Genomic DNA, 25759 nt, shown 5'->3' on the forward strand with positions numbered 1-25759 from the left:
TGTGCTGGATGTAAAAAAAAGTCACACAAATCATTTTTTACACAAAGAAAAGGAAACCTGCTGTGACTCATATAGACCAAATGTGCTTGTTAGTCATCTTTACAAAAAATAACTTTAGAAAAGTGGAGAGTGATGAAAATAACAGCTTTTCAATATTTGCGCCAGTGAAAAATAAACGCTTGGATTGCAGCTGCTTCTAGGAATATATGATCATGCACGTCAGCACAGGCCTCAAGGGTTTCAGTTATTTAAAAAGGGAGCCAGGAGATTGTGCTGCAATTTTTAAGTTGACCTTAACCATCCCTTTATTCCCCAGACTTGGTTACCAAGGCATCCGGGAGGAATTGTACAATTAGCATGACTCCGGAGGCACATGGAGGTGAGAGCTGCTCTCAGCTACTTCCTGGCTGACACAGAGAGGTGCACTGTGGGATAGCCCTCTAAAAATAGCAGCATGTAGGAATTTGGCATGCCAATAAGTCTCCAGCTTGTCCAAATTACCGGTTGAAAAATTTGTTTATATTTTTACACCGCTGACAATGACGGGGAGATTCTGGCTCGACACGCGAATTTCTGGCTTCACCTCGAAAGTTTGGCTCCCTGAAAATGGTCTGAAGGTTTGATTGGCTGTGTTTTTAGAGAAGCAACTGTTTGGAGCTGCAGGCCAGGGGGGCTGCAGTATGAGTGATGACAGTTTCATCAGTGAGGACTATTATTAAACCAAGAGTGAGAGATCAATCTCAAAACAAAGTGGTGCCGCAGAATAGATCAATACGCAGATGAAAAAACCCTGTACTCAGTGTCAAATCTATTTTCCTTTGGAGGCGGACAAAACATGGCAGACACGCTCTAAGTACTATCTATGCCTCTGTGTTTCGCAGCTTTCACTATTCTTTCAGGAGAATTCTCTTCTGAACTTAGAGCCTTTTTCCCCTCAACTCATTTGAAAGATCTCAGTTGGGCTGGACAATATATTGATATTATATTGTCATATGAGACTAGATATCATCTTAGGTTTTGGATATCGTATATCGTGATATGGCATAAGTGTTCTAGCTGTTCTATTATTTGCCTTCACCCACTTCATTATCTCCACATTACTGATGATTATTTAGCAAGAATGTCATTGTGTAAATATTTTGTGAAAGCACCAATAGTATCCCTACAATATAGATGCAATATCGATATTGAGCTATTTGGTCAAAAAGACCGTGATATTTGATTTTGACCATATCGCCTAGCCCTACATCTCAGTTTTGAAGAACTAGGCATCTCGTGCACTACGCGCGCTCGATTCCTAGTCGCTAGCTCGGCCGCTGCACATCTTCGCCCGTCCTGCAGCTCGCCGAGCTGTGCGGGCTCACTTGCTCCCTCGCCCGCCTTGCAGCTCACCCGCTGTGCGGGCTCACCTGCTCTTATGACATCACTGATGATGTCACAAACTGACAATGTCACAACTTTGCATCACTGATGACATCACAACTGCTCTCATGACATCACTGATGATGTCACAATGCCTATGACATATCACAATGCACAATTGCTCAAGTGACATCACTGATGACATCACTTCCGGGACACAATTTAAACAGAGAACATTGCCCACATGCTCCCTTTTATAATCGACCATTCAGTTCCTATAACATGGTACATCAGAACAGTCTGTCAAACACCCAAAGGTGGGACCCAGAAAATTAAATCCTGCCCCTAAAACATTGTGGAGAACTTGGTATGCAGTACTGTACATGCATTACAATATATTGGCAATGCCTCTCCATATCCCTGCAATATAAGATCATTTGGAGAAATCATTTGGTTTAGTAACTTGAAGCAAGGTAAATTGCACCAGATGAACCTAGAAAGCAGCCTATGAAATTGGTTTTGATCAAATGGAAGGGGCGGGGGATTGGGGGAATTTATATTAAAAAAGCAACAGAATTCCAGTCAACTGTTTATACACTTTGTAGTGCACCGGCAATCAAACGTCAGTATTCGTTAACTTCATTCATTAACAAAGAATGTCATTGCCATTGAAACTCTGGGTTACATGGTGTGTTTTCAACTCGTAGGTCGTGCGGGGGATTTTTTTTTAAAGTTGTTTTATCGGACTGTTGGCAATGCTCCCGTATCCTCGAGTGTGTTGGTAGGGTCCCGCCCGTTTACGACTCGGGGTCGTCTGTGGTCAAGGCGGCGTTGACGCGCGAGAAGCCCGCACGACGACCGACATGGCGACGTCCTCTGCCTCCCTCCCACCCTCTCGCCTCAGTGTGCCGCTTTGATTTGGTGTCCTCTTGCCCCGAGACCATCTGTTAGCTTGGCGGGTCGCCGCGTCCCACTGTCATCGCTCGCACCGGCACGGCCGCTGCAGGTGCCGTTCTGAGGTCTTGTGTAGGTGTCAAAGAGGTGTGTGTGTGTGTGTGTGTGTGTGTGTGTGTGTGTGTGTGTGTGTGTGTGTGTGTGTGTGTGTGTGTGTGTGCGTGTGTGTGTGTGTTGGCTTTGAGCATGCGGCGGCGGGGAGCAGCGGGAGAGCGAGGAGTGTGTGATTACAGAGCTCAGTGGGTGGAGGCGGTTTTTTGGCAGCTCTGGCCGAAGATGGAGGAACTCTCCCGGCTGCACGCTGAGAAATGATCAGCAGTAGTGACCTGTGCCATAGTGCTGCAACCTTTGCATCAATCACACTCAAGGCAGAACACTGACGCAGCTGAGAGGCATCAAATATTCATAAACCACTCTCTCCCTGACTTTGGTAAGTGTCTATTAGCCAGTTGCTCTTTAACAACATGAATTGGTTATTTTGCTAGGGGAACTGTAAGTAGGGATGCACCATATTGGATTTTTTGGGTCGATGTCCGATATGCAGATATTCTTTCGCCGATTGCCGATATATGTGCAAGTTTTTCCCCACCAAGTCTCTCCTGTAGTGAAATTAACACATTAGTATGCCTACTCTTATCGTGATGGCTCACTGGCAGAAGCAGACATAAATACAATGCTTTTCAATGAATGTACATATTCACTGGGCAAAATAAGAAAACTACTTCAACTTAGGTTGCCAGATTTTTTATTTTATTTTATGTAACATTTTCTTTCAGACAAAACTGTAAGATTCATCCTACTTATACAGGCTTGGTCGGATGATGCAAACATCCAGCATTTGGGCATAATTAAAGCGTCATTTTCTCTGCCTATTTTATTTTTAAATCCTTTATCAGCCGATACCGATGGCGTGCCAATATCATTGTGCATCCCTAACTAAACTTTGGTACAATGCAGTACAATGTCTTCCTTTACCTTCGTGTGTGTGTGTGTGTGTGTGTGTGTGTGTGTGTGTGTGTGTGTGTGTGTGCGTGTGCATGCGTGTGTGCTGTGGTTTCTTACCGTTTCTCCCTCTTGCCCCGCTGTTCCATTCATCGGTGGTGTTACTTCCACTTCCACGTTGGAGCTGTTTGGAAGGTTTTTGTCTGTGTACAAGTTTAGAGATACATTGATGTGAGAACCATTCTGCAAGCGATCGTTGCCCTCTCAACAGACACAACGGTGTTAATTGTTATGACACGTACAAAGTTGGGAGACACCGACGCTTCGTAGTTCACTGAGCACAAGGAGGGAGACCAGATCATCAACATCTAACATTTTTATAATTGCTCTTTTAAACGTGGGAATCATTCCAAATTGGATGTGCATGTGTTCACGTCTGTTGGTCTATGTCGGAGCCAAGCCACTCGATGGGATAAAAGTGGAGGCCGACATCAAACAGATGGTGAGGTGGTAGTTATATTGGTTGGTTTCCATTAATTTTCCATTCACTGGCAGGTCACCAACACAGATAGTCTGTATGTCCACATAGCACTCAGATTCCCTCAGAGATACAGTGACACAGGCTGGATGTGCTGTGTCACTCCATTTGGCTCATCTCAGTTTATTTTAACAATTAATTGAATTTTAAAAATTGAAGATAACGTATAAAAAAACAAAATCTCACCAGCATATTCATTCGGAAAAAAAACATACAAAGCCACTTCCATTGTGGAATCAATGTGTATCAAGGTATAAAGCCTAGTAAAGTCCAGAACGTTTAGGCAGATTAAAAAGTGGAAATCTAAATATGTGACATAATGTAAATATATTTTAACATATTGATTGGAAATATTATTAAAGGTATTACAGCATTAAAAGTCTCTCTCTGTATATATGCATGCATAATACTGAAATGCCTCTCCCTCATCCAATTCTGTTGGCTAATATGACTCATGATTCATTTCTGGCCAGACTTACAGTACTTAACAGCCCTTATTAAAATACAATGAGCTAAAAGCCATGTAACCAGATGATTAAACTGTCATTGCAGTGGGAATTGGTTTAATACAAGTGTGATTGTGGCACAGTTGAGGAGAGTCTCAGATACAGTAGATACCATAACCTGACACCGCTATCGTCCAACAGATAGCCTCACTCATTCGCCTGGATTGCGTCATATCACAACTAAACCCTAACCTGACGCTGCCAGATGGGGGCTGTTTTCACAAGACACGCACGGAGGTGCGTGCATCGATGAGCATTTTCCACTGTGTGTCGTAGCACAGTTGTTTCTTAGCAAAGACATCTTCTCTCACTCTAATCTGATCCATAATGTAAACCTCTCTTTCTAAACATTGATCTATAGTAGGGGGTTCAGTCTTGTACCAATTTCTGTTTATTGCCTTCTTGCTTGTGATCAATAATATCTTGGCTAAATATCTATCATTGTCAATAACACAATCATTTATATCTCCAAGATACTAGTTAAACCGCTTTTAATCCCCAGACTACTAGACAGAATAAGCTCGAGAAAGGTGAGGTCTGAAAAAGATGCAGCAGGATGCAGCCATCACTACCAGTCATGCATTTGGATTACATTAAGATGGTAATATGTTAATGTGGCACTGTTAGCATAATTTTGTCTTGGAGATAAATATCTATGTCTGGCTTTGATTTTGCCGCTGTGGCTACTGTGTGTGTCCATGAAAGCTCTTTCTCAAGCCCTCTGTTTCTCCTTTGGTCCAGTGCTCTTTGAAATGGAAAGGCACACATGAATTACACTTGGTCGTGGCTGTGATTGAATGAAATAATGCTTGAAGACAACACTTGCAATCAATTTGGCCGGTCACGATAATGTCATGCTTGTTTAACATCAGATGTGAGGCTCATTAACAATTTCAGCAATTTGCACAATATTTAGCAGGGATTTATTTGTATTTTAATTAAGACTTAAAAAATAACAACTCATCTTTGTGTATATCAAGTAGTTATAGTATAACTTAATTAACACATTGACTGCCAGCCGTTTTTTTCTTGCTGTAGGTAGCTTCTGCCAAGCCGTTTTTTGAGGATTGTGGCTCATTTTACAAGCGCCGAGGATTATTTTCTGCTTGGAGTTTGTGAACATACAATATCTCAAAAGTACTAATAGAATGTGTACTTTCTCTGTCTAAAAGAGTTAGTTTGTAGAGTTAGTAGTTATGTAAGCATTATCAGTTGAATACAGCATGGTTTTAGCATCAGAAAAAATATTCAGAGATAAACAGCTTTTTGTGAAATTCGATAGAGCTGTCACTTTAACCATTCATTTTTGGCTCTCTCTCTCTCTCTCCCTCCCCCTCTCGCTCTCTCTCTCTCTCTCTCTCTCCCTTCCCCTCGCTCTCCCTCCCTCTCTCTCTCTCTCTCTCTCTCTCTCTCCCTCCCTCTCGCTCTCCCTCCCTCTCTCTCTCTCTCCCTCCCTCTCGGGAGGGAGACGCACTAGGTTTAATCCTAGTGAGAGGGGGAGAGGGAGAGAGAGAGAGAGAGAGAGGGAGGGAGGGAGAGAGAGAGAGCGAGAGAGAGAGAGAGAGAGAGAGGGAGAGAGCGAGAGGCAGAGTTGCTTCAACTCCTCCCTCTTCTTGGGTGCAGCGGCCGTCACAGTCTCAGTGCTTTTGCTGCTCTCCTGTGCCTGTCTGCAGGCTGCTGTTTGAGGAAGTCGGCATGGACTCGCTCGCTTCTTGGGAGTTTTGGTTGAGAGAAGCTTTTGCGATTCTGGTCATATTTATGCTGCGTGTTTCAAAGTGTGTTCCACCTGTAATGTATTATGTAAATTTGCAATCCCGCATCGCCAGCAATCAGCGCGAAAACGAGAGCGTTTTCCCCCAACCATTTTCATGAGAATGTAATACTGTAAAATCGCCTCGCCATTTCCTTGAATGGCTTGCTCCCTTTTTCTTTGATTTCGCTCGTCTGGGGGAGCACTGTCAACACTTAGTGGGTCGGTAAAATAGATTATACACATTCAATACCTCCAATAATTGTATAGGAGACGTAAAAGGGATTGATCAACGCCCCACCGTCAAAAAAAAAAAAACGATTTTTTTGACGTATCCATACGTCCTTGGCAGTGAAGCGCTGGATTTTTTTTGACGTATGCATACGTCGCTGGCAGTTAACGTGTTAAAAGTCTAACTGTGCGTCAGACCAGGGGCCAAATAGCAAATTCACGCGGCGAGATTACATACAAAGTCAATGCAAATGCGTGAGCAGCCCCCGGACAAATGAAGCGAAATTTCACTGCGCAAATGACGCAAAATTCACCTCAGAATAAAAGATTTAAGAAAAAAATAATTATTATTATTTTAAGACTTTACTAGGCTTTATACCTTGATACACATTGATTCCACAATTGAAGTGGCTTTGTATGGTGGCTTCCTGCTAAATTACATTTATTTATTTATTTATTTATTTATTTATTATGTAACCTTTAATTATAGGGTACATCTCACTGGTATTAGGAATCTCGTCTCCAAGAGACAACTGGCCAAGAAAGCAGGCAGAGTTTCTCGACAGTGACACTGGAGAAACTATTAACTTAGAGAGCCACTTGCCTGAACGGCTCGCCACTCCATTGGCCTTCTCGCTGTCCTCTACTTGGCATTTCTTCTTGGCAATCTTGTGCAGGATGGATGCCTTCTCCCGAAATTTGCCTGAAAGAGAGTCACCACACACATGAAACCGGACACCGAGGGCTGCTCCACTGTATCATCTTCAAAGCTCCACGGCTTCATCCTACTCAGGGGTCCTTGGCTTGTCACCTTTGACAACAGATGGTTCACATTTCAAAAACAGAGTGCACACAAGGCCACGAGTACACCAAATATTGCCATTCAAACAACACTGAGAGTCAATGTGCTATAGAGCATATCATATAGTGATGATCCTGCAATGTCCTGGTCCTGAGTGGTGGCGACCAGCAGGGTCACAATGTCTTGTGAAGAGATCTGCCGTTGGAGGTCAGGTTCACTCCTGCACTCACTCACTTCATAATACAGTATCCCACCAAAGACTCGCAAGAGAAGTGAGGGTGTGTGTCGATCTAGCGTTTTTCTGTGAGCGCCAGCGCCCTTTTCCTCATGAAGAGCAGTGGGAAGCAGTCACAAAAACAGCGGTCATTCCCGAAAAGCGGCGTTTGTTTTCGGTCATTGAGAAATGTTCAACTTTTCACAAAAGTGCCGGGTGACATGAACCGCTTTTTCCCAGCTGACCAATCGTGATGACAGAGTCAGAGACACTGGCCGTTTCCCATAGCCATAGCAACAACACATTTCTCTGGAGAAGGTCAAAGTGCAGCGGTGTAGAAATAGGACTATAATAAGTGAAATTGCGTTACTGTAATAGCGATCTTAAAGGCAGTATGGATACCGGACATGTATTGGAAATATCTGGTAAGCCTTTGCTTCTTCCACAACACTGTATTGTCTGCTAGAAGTGCTAACCAGCTGGTTAGTGAGCTAGCAGCAGGTGACGTTCTCATCCACCTTTTATTCCTCCTCACAAAAAGCACTCCAGGCAGCGCTTTTCCAAAAAACAAAAACGGAAAAATGCTATGTGGACACACACCCTTAGACGCTAACAAGGAACACAAAGCAACCAAAGCTTTAGCTGGGGGCAGCATCACATAATGTCAAATAAAATAAACAAACATACATTTAAGTGATATCTGTATTCAAACATTTAAAGAAGACATCTAACATTTGATCTCTAGTCCATTTGCATTTCACCTCAGACAAGAGAGGACACTGCTTTCAAGTCTGAAATGTACCTAGATTTGCTAGGAAGATAATTAACATTTCACCTTTTGGCCAACTAGGGCGCTGCTACAGATGGCGTCACTAGGTTGACTGTACAGTACAGTACAGTAGAGGAGTGTGGTAGTAAGGATTTTTAATTCTAACAGGCTCAGCATAATGCTGTTGTGTTTTTGACTTGGTTTGTGGTTGTTTTGATTCATCAAAACATTCAAAATCCTTACTACCAAGACTCCACTATTTTACTGTACTATACTGGGTAACACTTTACTTGGATAGTCCGCCTACAGATAGTCTACAGAGTATTAGTAATGTTTCAACAGCTTATTATTTGACATTCAACAATTAATCAATTCAGCTTAATCTGTAGATGATTAACAGATGATCTATAGAGTATTATGTGACAATTCATGAACATATCTACATATTTTCATAATAAATTAGTTGAACTTGAACTCAACCTATGCTTTACAGATGTCACGAATATTCAACAATTTGTAAACAATTTAATTAATATTAGTTGAACCTTCTAATTATCAGCGATTCTAATTATCAGCTCAGACTAAATTAGTTGAACATGACCTATGCACTCAACATATGCTTTACAAATGTCCAACCACTTATATACGAATATTCAACAATTAGTTAACCATTTAATTAATATTTGTCGAACATTCTAATAATCTAGAGACTTCAGGTCCATGGCGTTGCTGTTTCCATACCAGAGGGAAACGCAGTTTCGCAGTTTAAACAAACATTTACAGATATCTAATGCAACTTCAGCACCACAGACAGGGAAGGCTCCATACCACCAAAGACAAAGTTCAAAAACTGTAGCAAGAAGTCACTTCAAGTGAGATGATGTGACAGTGGGAGCTGCAGAAGGTGAAAGCAGCAGCACATTGAGACAATGGGCTGAACCTGGAGTTTAGTCAAGACCAGCCCACCACCATCAGCCGGACACCAGCCATCCTGGTTGATTATTTCACAACACAATCGGTCAGCTCCATGGCTCAGACTAAACTGTGCCCGGCTTGCCCATTGGGTGGGTCTTTAAGCACTGTGATTGGCTCGAAGGTCCGAACACCGCCAGCCGGCAAATTCGTGTAAAAACTAACCAACTCAGTTGTTTAAGCCACCAAATGTTTACTGCTCTGTAATTTATTTTTTCAGACCGTCATCAGATAGCACGGCCAACTGAATATATTGCAATGCGGCTATCCGTTATTATGGTTGTTATGCATCAGAAACCGCACGTCAGTTTCAAAGTGAAAACCTTTCAAGAAGCATAAACTCATTGTGACGTTCTTCACTCTTTTAAGTTGTGAAACCGATCTCTCACCCTTAGTCTACAGTTAGTGACAGGGTGAGAGACCTCTCACCCACAGTTAACAGACAGGCCAAGAAAAGCCAGACTGTGGTGAACATGTCACACTTGGGGAAGTCGTTTTAGCCTACCTTTTCTTAGCAGTTCCTCTGGTGAACATGTGTTCTCTCAGCACACAAAATGCTTGAACTGGATACATTCAAATGTGATGGAGGGGGGTGGGGGGGGTCACCTACACACCAAACACCATTCTTTCTCATTATGCATATATTCGTTTAGTATTGAAGATTAATTTCGGCCATGGAGTAGGCTTAATATATAAAGAAAATATAACAAAGCTTATAAAGAATTGAATTTGAATGACTGGTGACCCCCCAACAATGCAAATTGGCTGGTGCCCCCGGGCACTCGCCCGATCCGATATATGGATAAACCTGGCCCAGAGTCGGGGGGCCCTATCTTGGTACAGGCGATATCCCCTATTTGCGCTTGTTTGCGCATGCCTTAAAGCAGGGAAGATTGCAGTCTGCTGTCCAGGTGAGTTTTGCACCCCCGCCCGGCAGCAGCTAAACGCATCCCCACCTCACTGGAGTATATTGTAATGATTGTACAATAATAATAATAATGTAATGACATACATAACTGTTTAAAAATGATATAATTGTTTGGGTAGACGTGACCTCCCTGTTTTTAAGTTAAAACAGACCCAAAATATGGTTGGATGCAATTACTCGCGGGGAAGCATAACTCGTCACAACAACGGGCGCAAACACAGATTGGGCGTGCCAACTCATTTATGCACGGCGCAAACGGGATTTGGGCGGCGTTAACCACCAAAGTTATTCACAGGTGTGGCCTGGCAATGCCTGGGCGCTACATCAATTACACCAGATTCTCGTCTTGCTGTCCCTGTAATACAATTTGCGTGAGGCATGCTGTAATTCTCGCCATGCGTAATTTGGATAGGTGTAGGCCTATTGACTGTATATATTATCCCTCTCTCATAACGACACCATCACTATACCTCTGTGTTTTGATGCAGTTTGGGTTATTTTGTTGACTGGGGTGGGACAATACATGTTTGCAGCGGGTAAACGGCGCAGACAAAAGAAAAGATTGGAGGATTTACAGTGGACTCAATTAAAACAGTCTCGTAACGACTCGTGCCGAGGACAGAGAGCGATGGAGAGAGCTTGTGACAGATCGGCTGTGGTGCCAATGACCCTCCGGGTTATGGGATAGCAGTATGTGAATAGCCTATTGCAAGTAGGCTACAATGTACAAGTCTTCTCAATTCATTTACCATAACCCCTCCTTGCGATGTGATGTGAACAGTTTCTCAGTGAATTATAGTTGATTGCCTCACCGAATAATCTACTGGTTATCCAATTTTAGCAACAGAATTTGATGTCCTGGCGTGGCACGTCCGTGCGTAATGACGTTTCTGCGCTGCGCAGCGCGGAGATTATGGTGCGATCAAGCGCAGCGAGTGTTTTAGCGCCTAAGAGGTGCTTTTCAAAGCTCTTAGTGCAAAGTAATTGCATGCTGCTGATGATAGGATAATGCCATCTATCCCCACATTTTAGCGCTGAAACGCCTGCTTTGTCATGTGGCACGTCTATGCCCAGTACAATTATAACAGGCATGCGCTTGTGCCTGCCCTAAATTTGCATTGTGCGCAGCGTTAAACGAGCGCAAACGCTAAATTACTGAAGATAGGGCCCTTAGTTATTATTCTGGCCTTAATTGTGTGCATGTGCGGTGTGAGGGGGGGCCCTTTATGTATCCAGGTCCAGGGGCCCGTCATGTCATAATCCACCTGTGATCCCACCCCTTCCCCCTACCACGCCGCCGGCTTACTTGATTGTTGCACTGTGCTGTGGCCTGGCTTTCAGCCATTGTGGGAGTTCTGCTGGACTACCTGGTTCGTCCAAAACTAAAAAGTATCGTGATATCCTGGGACTGGGCTAATCGTTAGGATGTGTGACTGTTTAAGCAGGTGTGTGAGCGTTAATAGCCGAAGGCAGGTCTTGCTGGCCTCATACCATTTTTTTCATCCATCAGTCCATCTTTTTTGGCAGTTTGCCCAATGTGCCTTATAAGTTATGTGTATGAATACATCAAACATTTGTACAACTTTGTACTTCTGCTTCATCTGTACAGTCAATGTTTTCATGAATAGTATGGATATAAATTGTCTGTAGACTATCAACTAGATTTCACTTTACTTGGGTAGTCCAAATGAAAATCTACAGGGGCCAGTTGCACCAACTGGTCTTACACTGGTCTTAAGCTAAGTTGGTCGTAACTTTACGACCTAACAGCTACGCCGGTTGCACCAAGACGGCTTAAGCCTTCTTTTCACTACGACCAGGCGTAACTCCTACGCCTGGTCAGGAGGAGGCGTAGCGCCTGCCTGTCTCCGCGGAGACCTTTTTGAGTCCTTACCGTCATCGTCGTAACACAGCCAGTTCTCCGTCTTTTGAAGCATGATGTTAGATTACAACGAACTAGTTGTGTGGCTTAGCCTTCCCAAATGTTGCCGTTAATTTTTTTAGAATTTAATACCGTAAATTCCGGACTATAAGCCGCGGTTTTTTTCCTGTTTTTTGGCCTTTTTTGGCCCCTGCGGCTTATATAACGGTGCGGCTTATCTATGGATTTTAAAAAAAAATCTCTCTTTTTTAGCACTCTTTCTAACTATAAATCCACTTCTGTTTTAATTTCCTCTCTTGCCCTCTTTTCACCACACCGCGGACACTGTGTGCACTGTAAAAAACAACACAGGTGGTGTTGTGTTATGTTGTTTTGTTGAAATGTTAATAAATGGGAGCTTCCTCAAACAGCCATCTCTTTCCCGACAATCCCCTCTGTGCATGAACCCTTACATATGGTAATTAAACATTAAAACACAATAAAAAAAAAAAAAAAAAAATACCATTAAAACACCCGCGGCTTATAGTCCGGTGCGGCTTATATATGAAAAAAACAGTCAACTTTGCAGGTGCGGCTTATACACCGGTGCGCCTTATAGTCCGGAATTTACGGTACATAGAATTTGGAACGTTACATTAAATTTCATTCAGACTGTCTGTCTGGCTCAATCATCGCCATTTTTCCCCAGGAGCGAGGGAGGGTGGGAGGAGTGTAGTGTAGTGATGCACTTACAGTAGTGGCTGAGAGAGCGTAGTGGCACAGTGCGCTCCAAGCAGGTCGCGAGGCACACATCATCCAATCAGGGTGCATTCCCTGGCAATTCACATGGACGCGCATTGCTACGACCGGCGTAGTTAAGACCAGACGTAAGCCGTGTTGGTGCAACAGGCGTAAATCCACTCTAAAGACTGGTCTTAACTAAGACCGACGTAGGAGTTACGACCAGGCATAGTTAAGACCAGTTGGTGCAACCGGCCCCAGATGTTTAGTGGTTATGCAAGAATCAAGTTCCATCTACTTGCATATCTAATTGCTCTATAGATAATCTGTTAAACATCGACAGACTTTTACCGCACAGACACAGACATGAGGTGAGTGGAGATGAAAAGGTTTATTTGCAAAGCGATGGTGGTCAAGGGGATGTGAATGATGAGATGGATGGAAGCTGGAAGCCAAGAGGTGTTTGTGATCCAGGCCGAGCAGGCAGACAGGCTGAGAGACAAGTGGTGCAGCAGAGAGGAGAAGAATCTTCAACACAGAAGAAACAGTATTAATCTAGCCTACACGCACAAGGAAACACTGTGAAAACTCAAGTACCGGTAAACTGTATGGAGCAGCCAAGAGAGTGACTACCATTGGTGGTACGAGTGACGCGGACCAGCTGATGAAGTTCAGTGGGGCCATTGAAGACCGACACGGCTGAACCGTGACACAGACACAGCGAAACAGTTGAATCCCCTCACTAATAAGCTGTTGAAACGTTGTCGAACATTGGTATATAATCTTGAACATCACTTGATCATTAGAATGTTTGACAAAATTAATTAAATGGTTAACTAATTGTTGAATATTCATATATAGGTTGTTGAACATTTGTAAAGCATATGAGTGCATAGCTCATGTTCAACTAATTTATTCTGAGAATCGCTGATAATTAGAAGGTTCAACAAATATTAAATAGTTTACAAATTGTTTGTTGAATATTTGTGAAACATCTGTAAAGTATAGGTTGAGTCCATAGTTAAAGTTCAACTAATTTATTATGAAAAGATGTAGATATGTTCATGAATTGTCACATATACTCTATAGATCATCTGTTAAACATCTACAGATGAAGCTGAATTGATGAATTGTTGAATGTCAACTAATAAGCTGTTGAAACATTACTCTGTGTAGACTATCTGTAGGCGGACTATCCAAGTAAAGTGTTACCCTATACTGTACAGTCAACCTAGTGATCTAGCAGCAGCACCCTAGTTGGCGATAAGCTGAAATGTTGTTCATCTTTCTAGCAAATCTATGTACATTTCAGACTTGAAAACAGTGTCCTGTCTGGTCTGAGGTGAAATGCAAATTAACTAGTCATATGATCAAATGTTCCATGTCCTATACACAAAAAAGAGGTACGTGATTAATTAAATCACCGATAATAAACATGCTATATTGTTTTTTAGCTAGGCTACATGTGTATGTGTGTAGGTGTCTGTTGTTTTGCAGTTAGGGTTAGTTAATACTGTAGCATAGTCCTAATTACAGAATGTGAAGAGAATGAAAATCATTAGTCGAAATGGCTGCAAATATATTTGGGGTTTTTGCTGTTGTATTTTGCAGTATTGATAGTGTTTATATTGATTCACAAAGCACATTGATTCTGAAAAGACTGCGAGAAGCTGTGACGCAGTGCATTAAATTGGAAGTGGTCATCAATTGAACAACCTGACCCTTGTGGCTTACATAAGCAGTGTGCCCTCTTGACATTCAAAATAATGGCTCTCGCAAGGCAATTTAGCCCGTGCTCTAATGACTAGCCACGACTAGCCGCTGGCTTGTGGAGCAATGACTTTTCCTCTGAATCCCCACGGCTTGAAGTCCCAATGCACAGACACACGCTGACACGCACAAAGCTACAGCAGCAGCACACAGAAACACAGAGGAAATCTTCTCACAGCCGACCCAAAATCATGTAGTGCATCTTTTCATCATGCCAGCTCATACGAACGCAAGCGCTAGATTTAAATATTTGATGGCTCACAAAACACGTGGCGCAAGTCCATCCGTGAGCGCACTGCAGGCTGGTCATGTTGTGTCGTAGGTGCTAGTGTACGCCCCCTTTCCTTTGAGGCCGTTTTCACTCACTCACTTCAATTAGGGATGCACCGATCCACATTTTTTCACTTCCGATCCGATACCTGAATTTGGATATCTGCCGATACCGATATTATTCCGATACCGATATTTTTCTTGAATATACAGTATAGGCAAAGATTTGGCCAATTAAAGATTTTTTTTTTAAATATACCTTGCAAAAAGCAGACAAAAATTAAGGAAATATACAAGGCAAAGAAGGATACTATTATACATGGGCTGGAATTGCGAAAAAAAAAAAAAAAAAAAAAACAGATTCCGAACCGATCCGATTCGTGAATTATGTCAGTATCGGCACCCGATACCGATATTGGATCGGATTGGTCCCGTCCATCGTGACAATGGCGTGGGAAATTTTGCCCAATCTAGCAAGAATCTGAAATGTCAGCGTGGAATACAGCAGTTGTGGTCAAGAGGACGTGCATGATGGTCAGATCAGGATACAGTCTGCTTAGGAACTACCCAACATCCATTTGAACTGGTTTAGTATGCGTGTTGGCCTTTTGGATGCATGGCCTGCCAACGTTCAATCAGTGCATTGAAATCAATGTGAAAGATTTTTTCTTCTTCTTCACTGAAAAGAGTAGGGATGGTTGATTTGTCAGCGCTACTGTAGCTTGACACAGTGGAGCGTCGATATGTACTCCACCCAACCATGTCAACACCGTCTGTGACCTTCTGGCAAAATCATTAAGCAGACCAAGTCACCACCAGGCTGTCCTTCCCTTTCCTCTGTCGCACTCTCACTCATCACACTCATCACTCTCAATCATCAATCATCACTCTCACTCATCACTCGTCACTCTCACTCATCACACTCATCTCTCTCAATCATCACTCGTCACTCTCACTCATCACTCGTCACTCTCACTCATCACACTCATCACTCTCAATCATCACTCATCACACTCACTCATCACTCGTCACTCTCACTCATCACACTCATCTCTCTCAATCATCACTCGTCACTCTCACTCATCACTCGTCACTCTCACTCATCACTCGTCACTCTCACTCATCACACTCATCACACTCATCACTCTCAATCATCAATCATCACTCTCAATCATCACTCGTCACTCTCACTCACCACTCTCATCACTCTCAGTCATCAATCATCACTCGTCACTCTCACTCATCACACTCACTCATCACACTCATCACTCTCACTCATCACTCGTCACTTGTCACTCGTCACTCATCACACTCATCACTCATCACTCGAGTCGTCACTCATCACACTCATCACTCTCACTCATCACTCGTCACTTGTCACTCATCACTCGTCACTCATCACACTCATCACTCATCACTCGAGTCGTCACTCATCACACTCATCACTCTCACTCATCACTCGTCACTTGTCACTCATCACTCGTCACTCATCACACTCATCACTCGTCACTCATCACTCGTCGCTCTCACTCTCACTCATCACTCGTGTTTTCTCTCTCATGTGTCTTTTGCAAATACCCTCTTTCTCTCATATCTTCTATTAATTCTGTGGCAATAAACAGCCCCTCCCCTTCCCTCTTTTTCACACACACACACACACACACACACACACACACACACACACACACACACACACATATATATAGTACATGATCTTGAGATAGCAATCACAGATTCCACTGCCTTGTCATCACTCACCTTGGGGAGGTCATCTAGTATCTACTGTGTGTGTGTGTGTGTGTGTGTGTGTGTGTGTGTGTGTGTGTGTGTGTGTGTGTGTGTGCGTGCGTGCGTGCGTGCGTGCGTGCGTGCGTGCGTGCGTGCGCAGGTGTGTGTGTGTATGCATGCATAAATATGAGTGCGGGGGTGTGAGATCATTGTTTCTGGTTGGGTGTGCAGTGGAAGGGCTGGGCTATCTTGCTAGCTGAAGGAAATTCTGTCTTATATGGGAAGAGAGTCATTCATCTGTACTAGCTGTGAAGGAGTTAGTCTTTTCAAGTACACTGATAGGGTGTCTCCAGGTGAAAACAATGATCCCTTATTGATTTCCCTTAAAAAACCCATACCAGTCACAAAGCAGGAGATGTAGATACAGCGAAGCAGACAAATTATAGAAGGATGTTTGAGACATCAGGAAGAAGTCCCTGTTTTGTACATTCAGCGTATGTTCATTCTACTCTGTTTTATTCATTCTTGTTCAGTATAGCACTTTTATCCATCCAGCATTGACCCATTCAAACACTGATACATACACTGATGACAGGAAGCTATAGTACCACGCAGGGTGCTGGAGCAACCATCGGGAGGTATTCGGGGTTCAGTATCTTGCCGAAGGAAACTTCGACATGTAGACTGGAGGAGCCGGGATCGAACCATTGACCTATTTTATCCACAGCAATTAGTGGACAACTCCCTCTACCTCCTGTGACACAACGGCCCCTAAACTTGCCAAAACTGCCACAGCAAAAACACCATTATTATTATTATTTTTATTATTATTATTATTTATTTTTTTACATTAAAGCTTTGTCCATCTGATGCTGAATCATTTCCTTCATTCTTGCTGTCTGTCTAGCAAAAATTGCGGTACAGTTACCTGCCGGGTTTCATTTGAAAGCAAAAGTTGAAATCATACAGAACCCTAACCCTAACCTTGACTTTTTTTTTTACTTGCCTAACCCTAACCATAACAACCAACATCCTTAAAACAAAAATAAAAAATGCAATGAAACATGTTTGAAGAGTTGTATGGTGATTCCTCTGTTCTGTGTCATGGCTTTCTGACCGATAGGCTTCAGGGCTAACTTCTCCCATGTGCACGGCGCAGCCTGGCTGGTGGCCACGTCACTACTACAACGTCACTACTACAGTATAGCGATGTCATATATCACAGATGATGTCTGTCATGGGGAGGCCCGCGTGACCTCTAGCCTATGCTAAATCAATATGACCTGATTTAACTGTTCATGTCTGTTATAGATTTAGTCATGGCACCAATGTTGATCGATGGTGATTGTGACTGTTTGTTTCCCTGCTGCACCTGGCAGTCTCCTCGTTGGAGCCAGGTGTGTTGAGTGGAGAGGATTCAAACTTAGAAATATAAATCATATACATCTATTTTGAGTGTATTAGGATTGGGATCGGGAAATTGCAATATGGGATTGGATCCAGTGATTTAGTGATGCCAATGTACCAATGATTGTTGAATGAAACCCTTGATCTGTTTGACCAGTTAATTGACGCTGATTGTCTGCTCTGTGTTGGGGGAGGGGCTAGAGTATTTAGCTAGCTCTCAACCTTGTGTGTCGGCTCACTCTGTTCACCCTAGATGTGAGACCAGGACTGCTGGCCTGTTTCACTTGGACCCAAGTTATTCATGGGATTAGCCTAGGTGTAGGATTTCAGTTTAGTTCTGTTACTTCTTTTGCCATTTTGGGTAGTTCTTTTTTATTCATTAGCCTTATTTAATTCAAAGCCTTTTTGTTGCAACTACCCATAAAAAAGCCTGGTTTCCACAAAATAAACATCTGTGGTGAACCTGAAGCCTGTCTCTGCCTCTTCTCCTGCTCGCCATCCTTACAATGTCATAACGCCATTATGATGCCCTATTATAATAATATTGGGGGGACATTTTGAGAATATTTGAATATTGGGGGGAATGACGTGTCCCCCCCAATATATATTATGATTACTGCCTTGATGGGATGATGAATCGCTAGGATTAAATGGTTGTCCAGTGATGAAAATACATGTTTCCTACGAAGTGCATATAAAAGTGCATTTTGCACACCCTGCCAATGAGCTAGCAAAACGGGACACCTCAAGAAAAAAAAACCAGAACTTCCAGTCTTGGCTGCCCTTGCGTGGACATGGTTACATTGCCCCTCCCATGCCTCATTCCCCTGTCAGCCCTGCCTGCCTGCAACTACTGGGTGGATGACTCACTCCGTTTGCCCGCTGCTGCAGCTGCTGGAACCTCCAAGTAGCACTGAGGCATGGAAGTATATCTCAGCGAAGCAGATGGAAAATGGGCCCATATAGGCATAAAAAAATGTGTTTCTCATGGTCTACTGTGTGTGTGTGTGTGTGTGTGTGTGTGTGTGTGTGTGTGTGTGTGTGTGTGTGTGTGTGTGTGCGCGCGCGTGCGTGCGTGCGTGCGTGTGTGTGTGTGTGTGTGTGTGTGTGCACCTGTGTGTATATATGAGGTTTGCTTAAGCCTAGGTACACCATTAAAAGGGCCCAGCCACTGGATGTGAAATCTTCTACCAGCCCACATCATAAATGGCATTACATTGATAGATAGATGTTGACTGACAAAAAAAAAGAAAAACAATAGTTACATTTCTCAGAAAATCAAACATATAAGGAACAAACATATCATAGCAATTTGTGACTTTTTGAAATACAATTTTGTCAATAAATAGAATTAATACTGTGTAAAAAAAAAAAAAACACTACACACAGCAACACACAAAATAAAGTACATATTCTCCAAGCAGAAAACAAAACAAAACATTGAACAAAAAGAAAAACAAACAAACAAAAAAACAATGGCATGGCTACCACGATTTGCACTTATGCCAGTGAAATCTCAGAGAGGTTTGTCGAACTTAAAGCCGAGCACAAAACAATGGGGCTTGAAGTGCTGCTACATGATTAAAATGGAGAAAAACAAGAAGGACGGGGAAAAAATAGTTGACTCAAAGAATCAAGTGAAAACTTTCAAGCTTACCTTCCTCAGTCATTGTGTGATAATATTTTAGTTTCCCATAAGTCCCAAGCTCTACAACATCACAGCAAAAGACAAGGGTAAGGCAAACGAAGACACAGACAAAGGAATAGAGTGAACATGAAAGACATTTCCGCAAGTGCTACGTCACATACAAAACATTCAGACAGGCACAGAGCACGGCATACAGCAAGACAACAAGTTGCTCTCTCGGGTCATCACTGCATAAGTGCAAAACAGAGCAGCAAGGATCAAACTGAATCAATTAAACGCATCATATTCTTACAGTAACAGAAGCGAAAATGTATATATATATATATTCATTGTATACACAGAACAGTGTGATCAAGAGCCTGCCGATGGGACAGTTTCCATGGCTATAGAGTACCGCAGGGATGACGTATTTTTGTAGGCGGAAGGCGGAAGTCCCGGACCTGTTGGAGCTTCAGTTTATACGTTTATGGGAGCGGTAATTTGTGTTCAGCAGGATAATCTTCACAAACGTGAATCACTTTTATGACTTTTGAGGCGTTTTCTAAAAATCGCATAAAAAAAACGCATTTACGTTTCAAGCGCATTTACGTTTCAAAAGTCATAAAAGTGATTCACATTTGTGAAGATTATCCTGCTGAACACAAATTACCACTCCCATAAAATTTTGTTAACCACAGACCTTATTTTATGGATTTAAGTGAAATCCCAATTCTAAAACCCCATTCACTTTTCCCCTGAAGATCCAACATGCTACTTCCGGACTCATTCCTGCGGTGCTCGATTGAAGAAGATTTGTGAGGAATGGGTGGGGGAGGGGCAATTGATATAGAGCTGAACAGTCACATGACATTTCTTGGCCCGGAAGTCAGTTTCCCATTCATTTTATCCATAGACATTAAAAAAAAACGTATATAACGAGTTTTAAGGCTGGAACCAAGCCAACCCGTGACCTACTGAATCGTGAGTGACCATAAAACATTTCACTTGGAGCAAAAACAAAAAACAAAGACTGAGAGGGGGTGGTGGGGCGGTGAGGGAATCAAACATTCGTTTTTTCCCTTGATGTTATTTTTTATTTTTGCTCCAACTGAAATGTTTTATGGTCACTCACGATTCAGTAGGTCTTGGCTTGGTTCCAGCCTTAAAACTCTATATATTTATCTATATACTTTATATATGGATTTTTCGAAATGTCTATGGAGAAAATGAATGGGAAAATCCCTTCCGGGGCAAAAGATGTCACGTGACTGTTCAGCTCCATACCAGAAATGATAACGGTAGATACAAAGACATTAAAAAAGAGAGAGGAGAAGAAGAAGAAGAAAAAAGGAAAGCCAGAAGAGAATTTACTGGGTCAACATGCAACAACAAAAAAGATGACTCCTCCTCTCCTCTACACACATGCTTACAGTATTCAAAGGGTTGATGAGTTGGCATTTTATTGTGCACAATGAAACTGGAACAATTACTTTGATTCCCTTACTGTAGCAGTACCTCATGGTACAGCAAGTAGATGGTCAGCACATCTACATGATGAATTAGCCAGGAATTCAAACCTGCAGCAATAAGCTGAACAGAAGACACAGCAGCACGCCTCCACCTCCCACACTGCATTCTGTCTGTGTGGACACTAAGGAGATGGCAGCCTGGAGCTGCACTAGGCCCATTCACACTTCTGGAAAGATAACTCAACTGCAGTATAAAGTATAATGACATCCTGTTGCTCAAGTGTTCACACTACAACAATATTGGCACCGAATATTCAGAGCAAAATGGAGCATGATTACATTTTCTTTTTTTTCTTTTTTTCTTTCTTTCTTTTTGGAGGGGGGCGGGGCGGTAGGGGGGAGGACGCAAACTGTGTGATGAATGCGAGGTGCAAGTGTGCAGTTTGGACTGCATAAGTGTTAGTGGCAGACGCTTATGGAAGCCTATTATGCCCATATATGTACTAATGAAAATCATTCCTGAAGAAATAACGCTGGAGTTTACGCGTCAAATCGATGACGACACTGTGCTTAATGTCGTTTGTACAAAGGGAAGCAGAGAGGCGAGAGAGAGAACGGCAAATCTGACCTTGAAGAGGGAAACTCCACAATAGAAAGAGTCAGAAGGGGTTGCCAGCAGCAGAAAGGACTTGAAACTGACAGCCTGGGAATTCGAATAGGATGAGATTACTATTGGAAAATTGGTCACGGGAAGAATGGAGAGACTGGATGATGCACTGGTGGTGCCGGAGAGCGCATTCGGATGGCGACTGCAAGGAACAGCCGCCATGCTCAGTGTAACCACAACTCAAGCTCAGTGTAACCACAACCACCATGCTCAGTGTAACCACACCTCAAGCTCAGGACGTTGAAGTGATGCATGTGAGTGTGGGAGAGGAAGAAGCGCTGTCAAAACAGCTACGCATTCTTCTGGGAAACGGAGTCCCTCGGAAATTCACATGGATCCACACCTGGAGGTGTCTACAGACCCAGCGCTCCAAAGGTTTGAGGAGTCAGTGAAGTATCATGAAAAGGAGCAGAGGTACGACGTCGGGGTAACGGGGAAAGAAGACCATGTGGACATTGCATACAGCAAAAAACTGGTTTTCAAACGTAGTCAAAAAGTTTAAAACCCATGAGCTACAGATGTAATACGTCTATTATTTACCACATCCCCCAGTGATAAAAGAAGATAGAGCCACTACTAAGCTAAGAGTAGTATTTCAATTTAAACTAACCCTATTTGATGATTCCTCGCATGAAAGAAATAGTTGCTCTTTAAACAAGTGCTTCCTGGCTAGTCTGGCTAGTCTCTACCGCCAGAAAAATCCGTCTGAGATTTATATAGTTACAGTTGTAGTGTGAACACAGACATTCTATTTACTTATAACAATTTAAATCTGTTTATAGTTATGGTTATCTTTATCGTTCTAGATGTGAATGGGTCTTTCTTCACACTATGGTGTTCTACCTGTCTCGACAATAAATAACTAATGGCAGTGTTCCGTTTTCACCCCATGCCGATGGAAGGACAGGTGAAGTTTTTTAGTCCACTTGGATCACGCAGGTCAGCAGTATGGATTTTTTTTTTCTTTTACAATTGAAAGTTGGTCCCCATCCACTTCAAGTTTTAAGGAGATTTCTGCAACAGTGTTTTGCTGTCAAACTTGTGTTGACAAAAAAAAACTTGACCCATCCTGCCCTCGGCATGGGGGTGAATAGATATTTAATGACTGAATTTTCATTTTTCAAGTTATCCTTTAATATCTCTCTGCACAACAGTGAACAACCAATCCACTCACATTGTGAGAGGATCAGAGTGTGATTCTCATGCCAAATGCGAGAGTTGGCAGCCCTGAAAACACAATCTAACGAGATGAAAACACCATTTCAAAGTGTCCCTGCTCATCTGCTGCACTCCCAGACAAGTGCCTAAATCCCATATGATTGGGCGATTTGGGTTTTGAAGTGCACTATCACTGTAAGGTCGGCCACTAACAAGCAGGGAGACTGACGGTGCTCTGAGGGCAATTAACCCACGACACAATCGCCGCGCACGCAGGCATCTGTTTGCCCTCTGCAACAAGAGAGGAAGGCTTGTTGTTGTTTACCAGGGGGCCTCTTGTCCTTGCGGTCCGACCTCTAAACCTCTGCTGAGCAGTCTGCGTGTGTGTGTGTGTGTGTGTGTGTGTGTGTGTGTGTGTGTGTGCGTGTGTGTGTGTGTGTGTGTGTGTGTGTGTGTGTGTGTGTGTGTGTGTGTGTGTGTGTGTGTGTGCATGTGTGTGCATGTCTGCCTGTCTGCTGGGGGTTGGGGTGTCAGAGAAATTCACAGTCTGTACCGGAGCAAAAAGGCTTTTAACATTGATTCTTTCGCCCAGCCGGCGCGGGGTGGCGTAGAGGGCGGGGCAAGAGAGGGGTGGGGGGAGGGGAGAGGGGTGGGGGGAGGTGTTGTGTGCTGGTTGGCTGGTCACAATGGGGGAGTTACATAATGTACTGAAGGCACGGTCATCATATATCTAACGATTTCTGTGTGGGCCACCAAAACAACAACGACAACAACGCTGGTAGCGCTGACAGTGGCGAAAGTTGTATATTTGCTATAGAGGGAGGGGAGGTCAGTGACAGTGAGCGTGTTATTGAACAGTACTGTGATCAATAGGGCGTTAGGTCACCACCACATAGACAGTATTGGTGATGGGAGAAGGCTGGCAGACTGGCGGCATGGGGGAAACCGGGCATCTTACCCTGGTGCACACAGATCAAGAAAGGCCATTGAAATACAGTAATGGCTGATCATAGCCATAGATAAGAAAAGTGGAAAATACAGATCCTAATGCAACTTAGGTGTGAACACGGTCACGCAAATAGAGTTTGTCACTATTAATTTTCTTTTCGCCATTTAGTTTCCTCATTTACTTATTTAAAAAATGCAGTTGAATAGACCAGAACTGCATAGACCAGTCTTCAAGCGTCCAGCGCCCCTTTTTAGGGGACATCCACCATAGTAAAAGACAGTACAAGAAGCCGAAACCACTTCAAACAAACTATTTAAAACGGTTTAATTTGATACAGATATGCAGAAGAGTTGCTGTGTTGTTATAGTTTCAGTAACAATCATTTAAAAAAAAGAACGGGTCTGCGATAGAGTAGGGGTGACACCGTCAATGTGGACGATGCATGTAACCTGGTGGAAACTAGATACAGCGTTCATATAAGGCAAGTACCTCGTGTCGATGTATCTTGCACATTCTATGGCCCGGCCGAGTTGAAATATATTGTCATGTCATGGTGTCTTTGGGTCATTTATAAAAATAAAAATAAAAATTAAATTAATTAGTTATTTTTCTATAGATTTTTTCCGTACTGCTATTTTACATTGAAGTCAATGCGAGTGGCTTGTGTTGTCCCCTAAAAAGGGGCGCGGCCTTCATGTTTTGCAAATTACCCGGATGTGCTGGTCTGGTCTATTGGTACGAATTTGTCCTATTAGACTTTTAGTGCTGTGTGACACCAGTCACATGTGGAAACATTGGTATAATTGCTTTTCATAGCATGTAGCAATGGTTTATTTTTATGGATGTGTTATTGTGTTTGTGTGTTTTATAATGTTGTATTTAATGGACTCTGAGTGTGATAATAAAGCTGATTGATTGTTTCCTAATGCGACTGTGGTCTAGATCAAAACTCCCTATTAAATATTCAGCCACACCCTTAGCTGTTTTACTCGTTATGTGATAAATCACAGAGTACTGTCTGTCAGTATGTGTGTCATGTCATGGTTAAGCCAAATGACCTTATCTTGTCCTTGTTATAATTACCTTTAATATGCTGTATGTTCTGTAGTCATCTCTCTACAAGCCAGCCCCCACCTTGCTCAATGGTGAGGTCAGCCTTGGCTATGAATATAGCAAGGACTCACTGCCAATATAGAGATTGCTACCTAGACAAGGGTCAGATCATATGTGATAAATCTTATCGAACGGGCCTTAGCCGATGGCATGCGAGCAACTTGAATTCTTAGTGCTGTCTTAGGTGGCTTGTTGCAACTATCCACTGAGGACTCAGGCAGTAGTGTGAGAGCTTCTCTCCCAAATCCCTACTTTCTAGTTCAATATTTGATGTCACTCCTAAATGATGTTTGTAGCTCCACACTGATGGAGAAAGAGACTAGAGAGTGCACAGGCAGTTGGGCCGTGCACTAGTCCCACCGGGGGTTAGCCAGACCAGAACGACGCTCTTCCAAATGAAAAAGAGAAAGAAAGAATTGAAGATTTATTGTGAAGGATCATTTAATACAGGGGGGTGTCACAACTTTTTTTGAATGGGGGCTAGATTAGATCATGTGAAGAAACCGGGGGGCCAGCTGCTTCTCACATCATGTGGGTTATTTAAATATAAATAAACATACAATACAATTGTCCTCTAAGTATTTTGTTTACCATGTGAAAACATGACTGTAGTTCCGCCTGCGTAGTTCCTACGTGGTGACAACGTGAACTTGCTTAATTAAGAACTACTGTGTGGAGGGCCACATATACAGTAGTATATTTTGAGAGACAAGCCGAGGGCCGATTAAAATCGGTCCGCGGGCCGGACTTTGGCCATGTCTGATTTAATACCAGAAAGAATAACAACAAATTTATTGTTCTTGAACATCTACCTCTCAGGGAAACAGTACAGTATGTGAATAATTGCTTAAATCAATCAATAATAGTTTGGTGAGAACCGCTAATTGTAAAAGCTTGTTGAGGAAAACTAATTTTAACCCAGTGCCATTAATTGCTCTGTCAAGCTCGTATTGACTTTGAGTCCAAAAGAAGGTTCTGAGAAAACAGCTGACAGACACCTTCTCTCCAGCACCCCTATGCACAAATACACG

The 25759-nt window shown here is 42.9% G+C and overlaps 1 protein-coding gene across 1 annotated transcript in view; it reads right to left on the reverse strand.

Annotated features, from left to right (window-relative positions):
• LOC310779098 (solute carrier family 24 member 2) overlaps nt 1–25759 on the reverse strand; it is a gene marked incomplete at both ends in the record, with an annotated part of 68791 nt that overhangs the window by 8796 nt on the left and 34236 nt on the right. The window contains 3 exons of the mRNA XM_083639596.1: nt 3379–3461; nt 6888–6986; nt 19403–19453. Of these exons, the coding sequence (XP_083495722.1) occupies nt 3379–3461; nt 6888–6986; nt 19403–19453 (233 nt within the window). The remainder of the gene's footprint in view (nt 1–3378; nt 3462–6887; nt 6987–19402; nt 19454–25759) is intronic.

This window comes from Poromitra crassiceps (assembly GCF_964638095.1).
Source record: "Poromitra crassiceps genome assembly, chromosome: 7".
In the NCBI taxonomy this organism is placed as follows: domain Eukaryota; kingdom Metazoa; phylum Chordata; class Actinopteri; order Beryciformes; family Melamphaidae; genus Poromitra; species Poromitra crassiceps.